This window comes from Fukomys damarensis, unplaced genomic scaffold (assembly GCF_012274545.1).
Source record: "Fukomys damarensis isolate Sample0158 unplaced genomic scaffold, DMR_v1.0_HiC HiC_scaffold_35, whole genome shotgun sequence".
NCBI lineage: Eukaryota > Metazoa > Chordata > Mammalia > Rodentia > Bathyergidae > Fukomys > Fukomys damarensis.
Genome location: NW_022900947.1, coordinates 8,063,893 through 8,083,162, shown reverse-complemented (window position 1 = coordinate 8,083,162; position 19,270 = coordinate 8,063,893). Strand labels below are relative to the sequence as shown.

Genomic DNA, 19,270 nt, shown 5'->3' with positions numbered 1-19,270 from the left:
ACGGACAGGGAATAGACATTAATAATGCAATTAATTAGCATCATATAGTACTTTTCCTTTTTTTAAACATGGAGTAATATTGTTTGAAAAAAATCGTATGTATTTTGATATATTCATACAGCATGTTGAAAAAGAAATAGTTGGGAGAATGAGAACATTCTAAAGTCTCAAACAAATATTTAAAACGTGGTGGAGAAACTACTGTGTTTCTGAATTTTAAAATGTTACTTAAAAATTTACATCCTTTAGTTTGATCAGCTCTACCTAGAATACATTTTAGGTGTCTAGTTTTTAGTCTGTCCGTTAGTAGTAGTAGTTGTGTTAGGTACATGCAGTGGAGGTTCTGAATAAGGCGTTAAAAAAAAATGAAGTTGTTATATAATTGGCTTATATTAGTATTAGTGTGTGTTTAAAAAGTCAAGATACATACATTTTTAAAGCACATATAAATCAAATATAATACATTATTAAGGGAATTTTACTTGTCGTATTTCGGCTGATCGTGATGGATCATTTTTAAACATTATGCAATTACACAACTGGTGTGTACAGCTGCAAGTACTTTGTAAAGGAATTTATGTAATCAAGGGTTAAGGCAAAGCATATCTGATACTCCTCTGTAGTGCTGTGGGCTCAGTCTTATGCTTTCTTGTTATTAATACTTCAGAGTATTAACTAGCTAAATGACAGTTCACTTTTAAAAATAATAGTGACTATTTAAAGTTGTCTTTATCATTTTATTTAGAATTATAAATAAAAGACGATTAAGTGATTATCTCCAGTGCTGATGCCTTCTTCTTTTTGAAGATTTGTTTTGAATTGGGTAGTATTGTGATACTGGTGACTAACTTTGGGATTTTGGTCAATTCACTCTGGATAATTTTTTTTTCTCCAAGTGCAGACTGTGCTGTGTTGTTGGCTGCAACCTTCCAGTGCTTCCCATTATAGTCTTGGGGTACTGTCCCCATACTGTAGGTTCCCTCTCTGGCTTGATAGGTTTCTTTGTATTCCTCAATTGTAGTCAGTCCTTTTCTCTTACAGCTTTTCTGTTTCTGTTGTCCAAGTGACAAAAACATTCTTTTCCCCTCCAACCTCCTCTTTTTTGGCTGACTTTTATACTTTAGACCTTAGATCAAAGAAGTTTCCCTATATGAAGTTGTCATAATTTCTGCCTGGTACCTGATGTGATACCTCTTCTACTCTGTTACTTTACCTTCTCAGCTTTTTTGCATCCCCATTTCAGATTATGAATGTTGCAATTTCATTTTTTTACAGGTTTTTCATTCTCATGAATGTGAGGGTAAAGATAACATTTATTTTGTTCTCCTATTTATTTTTCTTTTTGGCATAGTATTTGATAGGCACAGTATATAATAGATGCTCATATTTATAAATAAATTTATTTTAAATTTAAAGGGGGTGCCCCTTTGAAAGAAATGCATGAACTATCTTTGTTGTTGGTGTCTGTGATTTTTTACAACCATGAAGTTAGTATGAACCACATTCAAGTTGATCATTGTGTAGGATTGTAATGATTTTCAGCTGCCTGTGCTTCTATTTCAAAGTTCATGGTGTTGATAGTGGTAACTGTGTATACAAGATAGATAAACGGAAAAAATGTGATATTCATAACATCTTTGAGAATGCACCATTCTTTATCATTTGTAATTATCTTCTGAATATGAACTTAGAAACAGTTTTTCTGTATATTGGAAGTGCTTTGAGTCAAATGGTAAATTGAGAGTTTTCTAATATATATTTATCAAAAAGATTTCATGTATATATATATAGTTTTTTTGCTCAAGTGGACTGGAGTGTGTAAGGTAGTTGAAAAGTATAGTAGTGTAGATGATTACCATTGTTCATATGTTCTTAGCCCTCATACAACAGCCTGATGCCTGGTCCTTCTAATTCACCAGCATGAGTGCTTTCAGGTACTTTTGCACATAAAAGAATGTGTAAAGAATGTGTATCTCCGCTATCCTTTAGGCTGGTCTAATTTTTCCTCATCCTTTGGAGTTGTATCATCGCCTTTTCTCTGAGGCCTTTCCTGTCAACCCAAGAAGTTTTAGTTTTAGAAAGCTCCATTGTCAACACTCCACTCCATTGTGGAATGACTACATTGATCTGATTAACGTGCACAGTACATCACAAACATCCTTTTCTTGTGATGAGAACACTTTAAAATTTACTTTCTTAGTAATTCTCAAGAATATGCCATTGTTAATACACCAGCCACACAGGTCAGACGTCCCACTGCTGGGAATGCCTGACACCTGAAGCTTATGGGGGAGAAGTTTAACTGGACACGTGTTTTCTGTCGAGGTCTGACTGGCTCCGAGGCAGCAGCACAACAGAGGGTGTGGTGGAACAGTGCTTCTCACTTCATGGTGACAGGGTAGCAGGGCCCAGGAGGAGAGAAGCAGCGGGAGATACACCTCTGCAGGCAGGCTCCGAGCAACGCACCTCTACCAACTGGGCCTCACCTCCTAACTGCACGTTCAGGGATGAACACAGATGAGCAGATCACCTCCATGATGCAGCCCCTTCTCCAGAACTCATAATCCACTCACGTTGACAATGAGGATTAACTGGCACAGGGACTGAGATCCTCTGTTGGTTTCAGCATTTCACTGTACAGGCCTTGTAACGTGTGCTCCTTGTAGCCTTCCCAGAATGTAACCCGTAAAAGATGGCTGGTGATAGTGGATAAGTGAACACTGTGATAACACCAGCTAATGCTGCTTGTGTGCCTGTCACATAGCATGCACCTTCCCACGTGCCAGGTGTTGCTGTCTTTGCTTCATGCATTTCTACTCATTTTGATCTAGTACAATAGCCTTATGAGATAGGTCTATTACTGCTCCCATTTTAGCACATGAGAAAACTGGAAAAAAAAAGCTGAAGTGATTTACCCAAGGTCCCATGGATGGTACCAGCAGGAATCAAATGTAGGCAGTTAAGCTATTGAGAGTGCATTTTTTTAGTCTCTATTTTTAATTATTTTGATTGATAAAATTACATATAAACTAGTATCTATATAATTATATAAATTATTCTGTATATATACACATACAGCTGTATAGATTGTGGAATGACTAAATTGAGCTGATTAACGCGTACGTTGCATCACAGACATTTTCTTGCAGTGAGAACACTTTAAAATTTACTTTCTTAGTAATTCTCAAGAATATAACACATTATTATTAATAAAATGAGATAAGAGTTGCTGGTTTGGACCTGGACGATGGGGAGCCCATGTGCCTCTTGGGAATATGTTCTTCACCACCGTGCCTCTTCCTCCCCAGATGAACAGTGAATACCTGAAGAAGCCTGGCTATATCCAACCCAGGTTTCTTCTATATTTGCCATAATACAAACAATTGAAAAGCTGAGGAAACTTTTTTCTTTTATGGGACTAATTCTTGTATATACTCCACCATCTCTGGATCTGAGTATAAGAAATAAAGATAATCTTTTGGGATATTAAAATTTTTGTTACAATGATGCTTTGTGACGATATTTGATAGAAGGTAGTGTTTAATCTGAATTGTTTACCATTTATGAAACACCATTTACTTTGTTACTTATCAGAATCTGTCTGTATCCTGAAGATAAGCAATTTTACTCTAAACACATTGAAATTTCACATGAATGTAGGACTTCATGATCCAGTGGAGTGTGCGAGGTTAAATGAAAAATGAAAGTGACAACTTCAGGTTCAAAATGTGTTTGTTGCTTCTAATCAAAGCTGTGAACCTCAATAAAAGAAAAAACAATTCAGAATACATAGTACCAGTGTATTTTTGGATGAAGTGATATGTTAAATTTGACCATTAAATTTGCTTTAAAATAATCTGGGAGTCGAACATGGATGAAATAATATTGGTTAGACTTTACTGTTACTGAGGCTGAGTGAGGGGTATATGAAGCATCAGTATATTTATTTTTCCATTAAGGTATTTTAGAGCGGCTGGTAATTAGAAATTCTGGATTGGGGTAGCTATTTTTTTGTTTGCTTTATTATGCAATACAGAACATAAAACAAAGATTACCATCTAGCCATTTTAAGTGTATAGCTCAATTGGCAATATATTCCCATTATTTTAAAATAGACTTGTAGAACTGTCTAATGCATATCTCAAGCTTTGTATCAATTAAACTACTTCCCATTTATCTTTTCCCACACCCTTGGTAATCACCACTTTATTTTCTATTTCTATACATTTGATTGCTTTAGTTACCTGCTGTAACTGCGGTCATGCAGTTATTGTCTTTTGATGGTTGGCTTTTTCATACAGTGTAATATCCTTAAGATTCATTCATTTTATAGCATGTAACAGGATTTCTTGTTTGAGACTGAATAATATTTCATTTTATGTATATACCACGTTTTGTTTACTCATCCATCGATGCACATGTGAGTTTCTTCTCTATCTTGGCTGTTGTGTCTAGAGCTGTCTCTTTGAGACCCAGCTTTTAGTTCTTTGGGATATATACTTATCAAGATCCTAATGGGACACTTAGCAAATAGGAAGAAAAGGACCAAAGGTGTAGGGACAGTGAGGAGGATAGGGAAGGGGGAATAAAGGAAAAGGAAAAAATATGAGAAAATGTAAAAATGGAATTAAAGTGTTTGAAGGGGGGGAGGGGAGGGTGAAGGGAGGGCGGGGACAAGGGGAAAAAATGAGAACCTAGACCTGGCATGTAAAGGTACAAGATCCCAGTAATGAATGTAACTGTACTGTCTACCTAGAATGTACCAATAAATTCAATTAAAAAAAATAAACCATGAAAGACAAAAAAAAAAAAAAAAAAAAAAAAAAGAAATGAGATTGCTGGATCATATGGGAGTTCTGTTCCAGATTTCTGAGGCTCATCCATACTGTTTTCTCAGAGAAGTTGTAACATTTTACCATCCTCCTGAAGTGCCCAGTGTTTCAGTATCCATCCTCTGGCTATTGTCACATGTTTGTTTCACAATGGTATCCATTCCTTATCTCTTTGTGGTTTTGATGTTCATTTTTATGATGACTTGGAAGACATATAAGTCTTTGCGTACTTTTGAGGCAGTTTATTTGTACATTATGTTTTATATTCCCAGAAAAAGAATCCCAAGATTTCTCCCTCTTGTGTCTTTGTCTTTATGAGGGTCTTTCATATTTTGAGAAACTTTAATTCTGTTTTTAAAAATAAAATGGAAGACCTGAGAAAATGGTGCAAGTAGCTCAAGGACATGTAGAAATTAAATAATTATAATAGTAAGTGTGTTATCACATGTATGGTAGAGGGGTGCTAGATAATTTTAAGAATGCTCTTAAAAATAGAAGAAAGGTTTTTACTAGAGTAAAAGTCTCATTATAATTTCATTTACATCTCTGTTTTCTTTAGAATGAATTACTCCAGTGTTTAGTTGGTTAGTGCTGCCATAGCAAAATACCTGAAAATGAATAAGTCATAAACAGCAAAAATTTCTCTCTCACAGTTCTGGAGGCTGAGGCATTTAAGATCGAGGCACTGTCAGGACTAGTGTCTGGTTAGGATCCCTTGTTTGCTTCCAAGATTGCGTTGTGAGTGCTGTATCCTCACATGGCAGCGGAGGGGAAAAGCAAGAGGGATGGATGGACACCCCTCAAGTGGCAGAAGAGTACATGCCCGTCCTCTCGAGGATTCTGATCTTCTCCTTGAAGGCTCAGCTCTCATGACCTAGTTACCTCCCAAAGACCCTGCTTCTTGATGCTGTCATACCCGCGGGCAGAGTTCCAGTGTACAGTGACTCAGATGAATTTTGGGGGACACATTCAGACCATACTGTCTAGTAACTGAGCCCTCTTAAATGTTCCTTGCTGATTTCTAACACAGTAGAGAAAAAAAAAAACTAGTGAAATTCTCTGAGGACTTCAAAAAAACGTACCTGCTATTTCATTTGTGAGAACCTTGGCTATTTAGAATAAGTTTTAGACTCTTCCATTATAAAAGATAAATGCAAACCAATGTCAAATGATACAACTTCATTTGTTTTTAAATTGGATAGACATTTCATTGGGGATTTTTCATAGTGACATGATTGTTCCTGTTCTTTCTGAATTAGGAAAGTATTTTAGTTTCAATATTAGGATGAACTAGATATATAAATGTCAGTGCTAATACCTTAGTATTTTAGTCTTCCACAAATTGATGCTTGTGGCATTGAGACATTTTTTGCCCTGTTCTTGTAAATAAGGTCTTAGTAATTAAAGAACAGCACCTTGTGGCCAGTAAAGAAAGAGAAAAAAACCAACCAAACAAACAAAACTCCCAGTTTTCCAAGGTAAGCAACATAAATGGGGTCAGGAATCCCCCACTAGATCAGAAATCTAGAGAAAAATCTCTTGAGCCTACAGATTGAAAACTTTCAATATAATTTTAAATGAAGCCTTTTATGAAGTATGAGAGCATTTTTTTTAGTTGATAATCAATTGCTACTGTTATGTAGGCTTACTAGATTTGCAAATTTATAAGATTTTACAAGTCAGTTGGGTCCCTTCCTCAGAAAATCAATTTAAGTTTTTTTTCCTCTATTGACTCAAAGAGCCTAATTGTCCTTAAATCCTATGACTATATTTGCCTTATAATTTGACAGCATTGAGTCAACACCCTTGTAGGCTCTGTAGTGTGGTGAAAAGAGAAACTGCTCAATAAAGAATCACATTTGAAAAAAATAGACTGGGCAAGAGAAAATATGTATTCGACATAAGTTCTGTTCTGTGCTTTAAGATACCTACAGCTCTTCAAGCAAATGTATCCTTGTCCATAATTCTTGAAATGTATACTTTAGATTTTGAAAGAAAGCTCAGCTGTATCTTCATAAAATTAAGCTGTGGCTATAAATAAATTAATGTCAATGTGCAATATAATACTGATTTTAGCAGAATATTATGTATTTGTGTTAATAGTAAAGTTATAAAGATTACCAAAAGCCCTAATTATTCAAGTAATTAAACTGTTTCAAACCAAATATGTTTGGATAAGAATAGTTTACCTTCAGTTAGTCTGTGTATTTAAAGGCCTTACACTGAGTAGGTATCTTTGAACATCATCAGTGTGCCTAAATTTTATACGATTTGGACTATGATAGCTCACGTTTTGAGCAATGATCTACTAGTTATTGTGTCCTATGCATGACCTAATTTTGAGGGAACTCCATGTTAAGGAGATATATTTATTTCTCCCAGTTTATAAGTGTAGAAATTGAGGCATAAAGAAATTGAATCAGTTCCCCAACACTATACAGGTAGTGTCTAAGCTAGGGTATGATGTTGGAAACATGTTGAAAGTGTTTTAATTGACGCCAATATTGAATTTTGTTCTCTCCTTAACACTTTTCTAGTTGATTTGGAGCATATGCGAACAGTGAAACCTGAGAAGCACTTACGATTTTGCCAGGAAAATGGTTTTAGTAGCCACTTTGTCTCAGCCAAGACAGGAGACTCTGTAAGTAAACTAATGCAGACCGCATATTATAAGCGATGTTTTCTTTTATTTACGAACGTAACATAGGGTCTGTAGTGTTGTAAAATGAGAAACGTCAATAAAGGACCACATGTGAAAAAGTAGACTGGGCAGGAGAAAATGTATTGGACATGGGTTCTTCCTAGGAAATATGTTTAACGTTTGGAGCGAATTAATTTCTATTAAGATATGAAAAACCGTAGATGAGATATATTTATTCTAGTTATATTACTTTTATAATTAATTTAGCATAATTGCATTATTTTAAGGAATCTAAAAATGCAGAAAATTAAAAGCATATAAATCATCCCTCATCCCAGCATCTAGAGATGACCATGGAGAACCTCATACAGTTCTTTTGAGTCTTCTTTATCTGATGCCCTCAAGTACTGCTTCTGGCAGATTACAGTGATTGAGTGCTTACCTGAGACCTGTGCTGTTCTGCTCTGATCATCTCTATTTCATAGTGAGTCTTAAAGAGAGGTTATGTAGCAGTGCCCAAGTCATACAGCTCATAAGCGATGGAGCTAGGATTTGTAAATCCAGTGATGACACGCAAGGGCTCACTGTCTTAACCACTATAAATATTTGCTCAAAAATGGAAGACCGTAATATTAAAGTGATTTTGTATTTTCCTTTTTTATTCAGCATTTTCATCTGTAGAAAATTGTTCATATTATTTAAGGTTATCTCTAGATTTAATAGTCCATTAAGTAATTTTTCAAAATATATTTGACCATGTCCTTTATTGTGGGACATATTTCTAGGTTGTTACTGAGTGTTGTTTCTGAGTTCTGTATGTAATGTTCTAATGTAAAATTTTGTTCATAAGCTCTTGATACTTTGCTTATTTTCTTTAAATAGATTCCTTGCCATTTTACCACCAGCAAGGCTAAATTAATTTATGCAGTCACCAGTATTAGATGACCCCCTCCCAGCCGCTGGCCTGCCTGCCTTCCCTTTCTTTCCCCCCCTTTTTTCCCCTCTCTTTCTCTTCTCCCACCTCTCTTTCTCTTTTTTCACCTTGGGATTATTTTAACCTCTCATATTTGAGCTTGTGGTTAGCTTAGTGTTCTTTGTGTACTTATGTTGAGCCACCATTAAAAAGTGATTGTTTTCTTCATGGATACTGCTGGAAATGGTTTGTTCTCGCAGTCATCTCCGGGTCCAGGCTACTTTCCTTCATTACTTGAAAAATTAAATTCCTGGCTTACTGTGTTTCTGTACTACTGCTGACCTGATTGTTAGTGATTTCGGTGTATTTTTTTGTCCTCCACTTCCCCTGCCACTCCTTCCTGTGAGTGTCATTACAATTCACCATAGCCCCGTGTAGCCTCAGGGTCAGACATCCTAATCATGAGGACCAGCCGTTCTGTCTTCCCTGCTCACACCGTAAGGGTCCTAACCCAGTCGTTCCTCAACGCTAGCAGGACCTACTAGACATAGATCCTAATATCTTTATGAAATCTTTAACCTTCTTTTATGGCCTTATTTTTCCATTCTTAACTTAAAGTTTACGGCCAATCAAAATCATTGCCATATATATAGTCTCAGTTTTCTTTCTCCTCTTTATCTTTGTCAAACTCATTTGGCCACATCTTAATTCTGCTTTAAATCAAGCCCTCACTTTTCTGTGGCTGCACACTTGGACGTGACCACAGAAACAACAAAGAGACATGCTAGAGGTTTCACATTAAATTCACGGTCACTAACCTCAAGTGGGTCCTTAATACTGCTCGGTAATTATACTGTGTGTCCCTACTCTTATCATCCTACCATCTTACCTACAGGACCATTGTATAGCTTCTCTTCTCCAAATGTTCAGAACATTCTCTGTTTTCTTAGCTGATGACCTTGTTTCTTATTTTGTAAGAAATTTGAAACAAATAGAAGACAGTGTCCACACAGTCCTACCACATATCTACCCAAATATCCCTCCCCTTTCCCTGCCACATCTGTTCCTGTCTTCTGACTTCGCTGTGCTCACTGTGAGGGACTCTGCTCCTACCTGGGGCAGACTCCCATGGCAGTGTGCCACTCCCATTTCTCTGTGACGAATTGCTTTAGCAGTTCTTTTTCATACACCATCATGTTATTTTTGCCTACTAGTTAATTCTATCAGCATATAAAATATTGTGATTTTCCTTATCTTAAAAGCAAGAGAATTCTTGATTCCACATCTTTCTGTACCTGTTTCCTTATTTCTCTCCTCACTTTCCAGCAGAATGTTTGAAAGACTTATTGCCAGTTCCTCTATCGGGTTTGTCTCGAACTGGTCCAACAGAGTTTTGCTCGCAGTATTTCATCCAAAATCCTATTACCAAGGTTACTAGTGACCTCTTATTTGATGCATCTAGTGATTACTCCTTAATCTTATGTAACTTTACATCAGCATATACAATAGTTGAAAATTATCTCATTTTTGAAATACCTTCTTCATTCAACTTTTAGGGTATCATACCTCCTGGTCTTCCTTCTGTCTCACTGTTTTTCTGTCTCCCTCTCCCTCCCCATCTTCTCAGATCTCTCACAGTCTTCCCACTTGAATAAGCGGCAGATCTATTCTACCAGTTGCTCAAGTCAAGACAATTTTGGTGTCTCCCTTGACTGCTGTTTCTCCCACAGGCCACATCTACCTATCATTAACTCTTAACTTCTCTTGGCTATACTTTGAAAATATATCCAAAGCACAATGACTGTTTCTTACCATCTCTACTGCTGCTAATGTGGTGCAGCCTCTACAGTCTAGTGTCCTCACTGATTTCCCTTTTGTTCATTGCTTTTCTTTAGTAAATGTTGAATACAACAACTGGATTGGTCCCATTAAAATAAAAATCCCATCAGGCCAGGCTGCCATGGCTTCCATTTTACTCAGAATAAATACCAAAGTCCTCCCAGTAGCCTACACGATGCTACGTTTCGTACTGTCTTCTCTTGCTCATCTTCTTTTATACTATCTTTCTTTCTCTCTGTTCTACCACGTTAGCTTTCCTGTTATTTCTTGAACACTGACATCAGTGAACTGAAATGTATGCTTTTGGGGGTAAAAATAGCACAAATCTTTCAGAGAGCTGTATTTCCTTTTTCTCTCTTATTTATTAGTATATGTTTGCAGTACACAGTAATTACATTATCATGGAGAATTGGTACATACAAATATCATATCTTGATCCAAGTAAATTAATAAAGATAATTTGGGCTAGGAATAGGATAGCATATTTTTGAGGCATAAATAAGTTACACTGCAGCACTGGAACTCTAGGAGTTATAGTGGTCCTAGCATAAACTAACTAGACACAAAAGGCTGTGTGGAAAGCACCGCAATGAGATGCATTCTTCTTTACTCTGCGTTGATAAAATACAGTCAGGAGTACCAAGGTGTTTTAATTAAGATACGGAGAATTTGTTCAAATGGATAAGAGCCACAAAGATTATTAGTGTGTTGAAAATTAAGACGTTTTAAGATAGACGGAAGCTAGGTCAAAAGACCAGGATTAAATTAGAAGTGAAAAGCTAGAGTAGTAAAGTATAGATTAATTTATTTTAATTTCTTCAGGAATTATGGAGTTTGTTATGCTAATAAGTGCTTACATGTCGTTATTTTGTTTTTAAAGTGGCAGCTGTACTTGTCATAGTAAATCTTTTAAAATGTCTGTTTTTAATGATAAAGGTAAGTTTTAATAATTCAGTGAAATACATGGATTTTCAAATTGTGGTTTAATCATTTAAAATTATTCCATTCAGTATATTTCTATATTTTACAAAGCTATTTTTGGAATCACCTGCTACATCATATTTTTATAATTCTTGATGTTTATCATTTTTAAAAGGTTCAATTTATTTAAAGGTAACAAGTGTGCCTGTTTTAAATCATTTAAATCTATTTTTGTTATGTAGGTCTTCCTGTGTTTTCAGAAAGTTGCTGCTGAAATCCTTGGAATCAAGTTAAACAAAGCAGAAATAGAACAGTCACAGGTGATTATCTTGAGCTTTATGGTTTAAAAATTAATGAATTTCTTATAATCCATTAACTTTTACCCATGAGTCCTTTCACATTTATGCATTCCATGCACATATGCCTGAAAATTCTTGGAAATAGATTGTGTGTATAAATCATTGTTTATTTCAGAAGATAGAGAATGCTAACTTTTAACAAAGTATGATGATCTTGAAACTCAATTTTGACCCCTATGTTGAGAAAAAGAGGGAAATTGATAAAAATTTTATCTGTAGTTAATTTGTGGGTTAACTTTCTGGCCACATTGTTTTTTTGTTTTTTTTTTAACTTCAGTTCTTTTGGGACTTGCCATTCATCTTAGAAACATGCCCATCTATAATGTTATTAATTTTTGGTAATCTAATAGTGTTTTTTATAATCTAATAGTGTTATTAATTATTGAAGATTCCTATACTCTTTCACTATTACTTGTTGTCTTAGACTGAGAACTTGTCATGAATACCAAATGTTAAATTAAAAATCACATAACTTCAAAATGACATAATTTAACTAATTCATGTTTGATAGAATGCAAAATTAGAGCAAGAGCCTATGGTTTAAAGTTGAGCTTCAGTAATGGTTGGATTAGAAGCAACAAACTAACATTTCCCCTCAGTTCCTTCCAACACTACTATTCCAGCAGTTAAAAAGGCATAATAATTGTTTCCCATCTTTAAATCCTTCTTTAATTCTTTTAGAGTTAGTTTTATGTCAGATTTGCATAGTCATGCTTCGGATGTGTGCTTATTGTGTTAAAGCAATCAGAGTAAATACCAATTCAAAATTGTTATACTGAAGTGACTGTGGGGCTTAAGTCATTCGGAGCACTATGAGCTCGCTGCTTTTAATTATCATCATGCAGATATTCATTTCAGTATTTTCTAGGACCAGACAGAATGGTAAGGTATTTTATGCTTGTAAAAGCTTCTACTATAAAAGAAGTTACTTGCTTTTGGCTTTAGGAGCACACACGAAAGAAGTAGCCATGGTTATCGTGGTCACAGACTCCTGCGACCTCAGATTTCTCTGTGATTCAGCTTCTGTTTCTAAACGATATTGGTCTCTGGTCAGTTGGAGAGTCCGTGAATGATTATGAAGCAACAATAAGTAATTTATTGATTATATGTTATATAGTGTTGGTCCTGAAAAAGACTTAAAGAAGTTTAAAATGTAGTCCCTGCCTCCAGTGAAGAAACGTATTATGTGTGGTATTTCATTTAATTCTCATAGCAACTCTCTGGAGCAGGTGGCATTTTGTCATTTTGTGTTGTCACAACCCTGAGACTGGAAAGATTATGTAATTTGATTACTAAGCCATTGTTAAAGGGGGGAGTCAGGATTGGAACACAGGTCTGCCCTACACTAGAGCTACTGTGTTATTCTACCCTATGAGAGACCTGGCCAGTTTGGAGTGCAGGGAGGAAAACAGCTGAACATGGGGCTGGCATGAAAGTACTTGGATAGAAAAGCTTAGGTTGTATTTTGGAAACACAAGAGCAATTTGATTAAAATAAATGACCATTTGTGTTGTAGTATAAAGGGAGTTTGAGAAGAGATTATGGGAATTTATGAATGCCCAGTTGATAAATTTTATTTAACCTATTTTTAATGGGAAATATTTGGGCAGGGAATTAATTGAAAGCAATTTTTAGGTTGAATTAATCTATTTTTGTGTGTGGTTGGGTGGGAAGGAGATAGAGGTAAGGAGACCAGGTTACTGCTCTAAAGTGATAAATACCAAAGTCAAGGCAGAAAGGAAAGAATGGCTGGAAATAAAAGACATTTCAAAGAAAAATCTGTAGGGTTTGTGGAATGATTGGATAGGAAGATGAGACCCAGTTTAACCCTGTGATTTCCTGCCTGGAGGACAGAGAACCACAGGGATTGATGGGCCGTCCATAGCAGGGAAGGCTTCTGGTGCTTCACAGGGGCAGGTGGCACTGAGGAAGAACTGAGCTGTACAGCAATGCCCAGGTTCAGAGAGACCTCCAGGGAGGTAGAGGAACTGAGGTGCTTTTTTTTCTTTTTTGGGGGGTGATGCTGGAGATTACATATAGAGCCAGGCACATGCTAGGCAGGAACTCTACCACAGAGCTACAGCCCCCGGCTGTTTTTCCATTTTGAGACAAGGTCTCACTTAAGTTGCTCACACTGGGCTTGAATTTATGATCCTTCTGCCTTGGGTCCCAGAATTCTGGGATTATAGGTGTGTTGTACCATGCCTGGCTTCTGTTCACCTTTATATTTGTTTTTAAATGAAATTTATAAATCAGATGGAACTTTAGATACCATTTGGATAAACTTTGTGTATTATAGATTAAAATATTGTGAAGACGAAAGATCTGAAATAACTCACCCAAAGTTATGCGTATTATTGGAAGAATATTATGACTCATCACATGGAAGAACAGCTTTTCTGTTTTAGCTCCTACCACGTACATTGTGCTGTACTTTTTAGCATGTTATATCTATGCTGCATATGGTAATTTCATACACTTAGAATACATATCAGTCAAAATATTCTTTAATAGTTTACACATCTGTATACATCTCAGAAACAGACCACGTGTTGCTTATCCTGGAGGAGTGACACTAACGGGTGATTCAGCCTCTGTAGCACGTTCATGTTCATTCCACCTCCTTGACATGGCGAATGATGGCGGTGTCTTCCCGAGTCTGCCTGGGTTCTTTATGCTTCTTACCCTCCCTCTGATATTGCTCTCTTGCTTTCCCTTTGGATCTTTGCCACCTCCCCATCTACTTGCAAAGGGTCCTTGACAAGATCACACTGAAGCTGATTATCACTCACACGGCTCCTTTTCTCTTAATGCTGCTTCATTATTTTTTACTCCTTTGACCAATAGGAGAAAATAATTGAATATGCTTTCTAGCTCAAATGAAGATGAGTGTTTTGTAGGTAATATTTTCTCTGAAATAATCAATAAATAGCTTGTAAACAAGCCAACTGCCATGAGAACACCTACCATGATGTTCATGATATAGAAGCCTTTGTTTTTCTTCTCACAGAAAGCAAAATTTTGAAACTAAAGAGGCTATGTTACACTTTGAATTTGGAAACATTGTACGAAGCTTTATGGCAGACAGTTAAGATCCCTCAAAAAGATGCTGCTGTGTTATTTTTAACTTGATAAAAATTAAGGATTAAAATCCAAGTCACTTATGTTAGTGCTTGGATCAAAATGTCTTGAGCACACAGGTCAATAACCTGGTTGTGTTTATAAGACAGGCTTTAAACCAACATCTTGTTGGATGAATGAGTTGCTAACCGATTATTCAGACCCCTCCTGTTCATTTTATCCGTCGTTTAGTGTGAAGCAGTGGGTTGAGGAAGGCGGATAATGGTGCGCAGCGTTCCTCTGAGGGCGCTCACTCCTCTGGGGTGTCGGTGCTGCTTCTGTTGGCAGCTTTAGGCCATGGGCCCAGTAAATCATGATATTTTGCCCGGAAGTTCGCACTCGTACTAGAGAACTTACACAGAACCCACCATCTTCTTCATTTTCTAATATTTAGTATTGATGTCTTCATGAACAATAGCCCCTGGGAAGATATTTTTATATAGGTTGATAAATGGATGTGTTATCGAGGCAGGATTTAAAAAAGTAAGGTATTTACAATCATATAGAAAAGCAAAGATAGTTTTAAATCTTAAAAAAAATGGAGAGGATGTTATCGCTGCCATCCGTATTTGTTAATTTGTTCTTTGTGATCTTTCTTTTTTTTTTTTCTTTTTTTTTATCGAACTCAGGCTCTTGTGCTTGCGAGGCAGGCAGTGGAACCACTAACCCAAATCCCAAGCCCTCTTTGTGATCTCTTCATCCTAGAGGTTATGGCAACTAAAATCTGGCAATACAGTTTTAATTTTTGTTTAACAAAGCACTTAAATATTTGCAGGCGACAGCTGTTTTACTTACGTATATTTCATGGTTTTTTTATGTGACCCACAGCTACATTTTGAACTTGTTTATTTGAGAAGCATGAGTTTAGGTTTGGGAGGGATTGGGGAGTGAGCATCAATTGAAATCTTGGACAAGTAAAAGGATTAATTGTAAAAAATTGCAAATGAAATATGTCTGCCTTTGATTTCTTTATTCCTTTCCCTGGTCTCAAAGATAACTACTCCTTCCTTTGTGTTCTTACAGCATAAGCCTCCTGGAAGAGCTCTTTACCTTGTGTGTCAATTAATTGTGTGTATTTCTTGCCCAGTAGGTCCAGGGCACTTGCGGACACCTCCTGTGTAACTCACCCATGCATTTGCAGCATAGAGTGACTGGCACACAGTCAGTAATGTCTTTCAAAGGAAAAGGAATTGGTGTTTTTGTGTACTTTGGCTGTGTTGTCAAAGATAGAACTCATAATTTATCTGGAATGTTCAGTTTGCCCATGTATTTCAGTAATTAAATAGAATTAGAAAGAATAATGTTTATTGGGTCTCTGTTCCTGTTCTCCCCTGTTGTATGCATATATTCTGTTTCCTTTGTGACATGTTTAAATTTATGTGTTAAATTTCCTTTTCTACTTTGGTGTTCGCTTCTATTTTCAGTCTTTGATTTTCCTTTTTGTCTCTTTTCTTCTTCTTCTTCTTCTTCTTTCTCCATCTTGTCTGTGTTGTTCGGAATTTACAGAATATTGTCAGGGCAGAAATAGTGAAGTACCTGGAAGAAGATAATCAACATGCCAGCTCTTCTCAGAGTAGAATCTGTTCAGTACAGTAGTGCAGGTATTAGTAGATAAATTATTGCAATTGGGGGAGGTGGAGGGCTAGTAAATGCTATCTTGTTCTTTATTCCTTATGAATAGAGAAGTTCATATGATTGTTGTACATGTTTATAAATTAATATTGCATAAATTCTGATTTAGACCTTTGAAAAATTGGTCCTTTGCCGTGAGCCTTATGTGTGAAACAGGAAATAGCGAACGAATTAAAATAACACTTCAGTTACATTCGAACATATTTGTCTTTATAGTTGTATTCATTATGCTTGCAGTGAAGTGGATTGGGGCAGTTATTTCATTATTCATGCTTTACCATTTTTCCTGACATAGCCTGATAATTGAAAGAGTATTTAAAAAATTTGTCTTGAATTGCCTTTCTTTGTTTACTCGTGTGTGCAGACTTAAAAGAATTGAAAGCAGTGAAGTGTTTTCACTTAAATTATTTCTTAGAGATGAATTTTAGGGCATTTTGCTAAATTATATTGCTTTAGATATTCCTCTAAATGTGAATTAGAGGGAAGGCGGGAAACAAAAGTGCCCTTTGTTTCAACTATTTTTAAAACATGAACATTAGGTTAATTTTCTAAATGCCTTATCATACCATAATTTTTTAGATTCATTATTCATAAACCAATTGTGAGCCCCTTGGAAGTAAGTTAGGGTCTTAGGAAGGAAGTTTTAAAAGCTAGAAAAATTTTAAAAATTAATTTGTTCAAAATATTTGTACATTATGTGTGAGTCCTCTTGAACATACCTCTTCTTACCAACTCACTGCTATAAGCGTTCTAAAAAAGGTTACTGCTGAGTGTAATGGCTTAAGGAAGTATTAATAAGTAGTGAAAATCTTTACTTTGACACGAGGTGGTCTTATCTTAGAATTAAAATATATATGAATGATTACTTTTAATTCTTTTGCTTTAAATTGTAACTTAGTAGCCAGTCACGTAACAAAAACACGCAACTATTTATTAGTTCTGGTTGATTCTTTTAATATCAACTTCTGCTTCATTCTGACGTTTATCACCAGGAGTTCGCCAAAGTTCAGAAAATAAAAATATACCGTAAGTAGTTCTTTCTGATGTCCTGATCATAACCCTTTTCTTTTATGACAGAGGGTGGTGAAGGCAGATATTGTAAACTACAACCAGGAGCCCGCTTCCAGAACTGTGAACCGGCCTCGGAGCTCGATGTGCGCTGTCCAGTGAGCGCGCCGTCCTTCTGTGTCCCTCGCCCCTGAGAACTGGTTTCCTCAGTGACCACCTCCGTAGTGCAGTTCACACTTTGCTCCCATCCCTTCATCCGTGAGCGCTGCCTCAGAGCCGCAGGCAGCTCCTGGGACTGGAAAGCATTCAGCTTCGGACCACACGCTCGGAAATGAGAATGGGCACCCCTTCTCTGGAGTCAGCCTGCTTCGCCGAAGAAGTGCGATGATGGTTCTGTACGTCCTTGCTGCTTTTCCCTGATGTAAAAGTTTTAAACCAAATATAAAACTGTCCAAGTCTATCATCAGCCAGGATATTGCCACTGCACAGTTTAATTTTCTTATCTGAATTCATGTATGTCAGAGTATACTTCAGAGTGCAAATATTGAAATAAGTAATATATTTTCCCTACAGTTACTTAACGGGTCATTCTTTTATTGTCTATTGTGATTGAAAACATATAAAGCTGTATTTAACTGAAAATGCTTGAAATAAGGTTGAAATAGAAATATTTTTTCATTTTTAAAAGGGGATCTAAATTGTTTATATTATAGTTTGTAACTCACAAAGTAGTGAGTATTTGATATTGTATTTTTATTACTGTATCATGGTCATTGCATATTGTATTATTCTCAGCTTAGATGGCTTTATGAATTTTAATAAATGTTCAGCTGATGTGCCATGTGGAATTTTTTTCTATAAACACCATAAAAATATACCCAAAATCAGTTATCACATCCTATTAGATTATTGTGGATCATTCAGTATCTAATGGTGAGATATTTTTCCCTCATAAGCAAAATTTATTTCTGTTACTTTTTGCGGGGGAATTTCCTTTCAGCCATTTTCCTTTTGGTTGCCGAAAAAATGCTTTTGGATATACACAGTGATCCTGTGAAGATTAATATATGGTCAGTTACTTTGAGTTGTCTTATTGGTCTGATTAGAATTGATAAAACATGGCCTGGCTTCAGGGGCCCTGTATGAGCTGCGCCCTGCCTTGCCGCTTTATCCTGTCACTCTTGTTCCTGTGAAGGTAGAGCTTGGACCCACTCGTGTCTGCTTCTGTCAGTGCTGCACAGGTGCCTCTGCAGTCCCTGACACCCAGCATCTTCCTCCTGTCCCAACATCAGTTGTTAAAGCAGGACTGTTTGTCTTGACCATAGTTGTACTGCGTTTTTGTGCTGAGGCACTGGCCCTAGGCTCATGGGTGGATTGGCTTTGCTTATCAGAGGCAGGAATGTGTGCCACCTCTGCAGAAAGCCAGGTCATGTCCAGAGCTGGAAGTTCCCTATCAGTAGCTCTGGTCTGACTACCACCCCTTCCTGTCTTGAGCCACAGCTATTTGCCTCCTTGCCTTTTGTTGTTTTGTAAGCCTCGCATTCAGTGAAGGTCAGCTCTGGGTCTTTCTCTCACTTCCATCATGGTGCTCAACAAGGTGCCTTTTTCCTAGCAAATTTGCTGCAAATGTCTTTTGTGCAGAAATTGTGGACACCTAACTTTAGAGCTGTAAGGGATTTCAGGAAACTTATTTCACATCCTTGTGTGGCTAAGCAAACTGAAACGTGAATAGAAGCGGTAACTTGCCCAACATCATGGACTTTTAGAGCTAGACCTGATAGATTATGTCTAGGTCAAGAAATTAATTAAGAACCCATTAAATAAAAAAAGACAAAAATTATGCCTCATTAGGCGGTAGTCCAATCTCTTAATTTTTACTTCTGTTTTTCATATTGTCATAATTTAACACCCTCATAAGCCCTTCAAGAGGGTAAGCCTTTCATACTGGTTCAGTTTACCCTTTGAGCATCCTTCAAGTTCATACTGGCTAGAGCCTTTGGGAGAA

General features: G+C 36.5%; 1 protein-coding gene across 1 annotated transcript in view; it reads left to right on the top strand.

Annotated features, from left to right (window-relative positions):
- Positions 1–17,965, top strand: part of Rab28 (RAB28, member RAS oncogene family) — an 84,975-nt gene extending 67,010 nt beyond the window's left edge. The window contains exons 5-7 of the mRNA XM_010641850.3: positions 7,370–7,473; positions 11,389–11,466; positions 17,335–17,965. Of these exons, the coding sequence (XP_010640152.1) occupies positions 7,370–7,473; positions 11,389–11,466; positions 17,335–17,427 (275 nt within the window). The 3' untranslated portion in view covers positions 17,428–17,965. The remainder of the gene's footprint in view (positions 1–7,369; positions 7,474–11,388; positions 11,467–17,334) is intronic.
- The last annotated feature ends 1,305 nt before the right edge of the window (positions 17,966–19,270 follow it).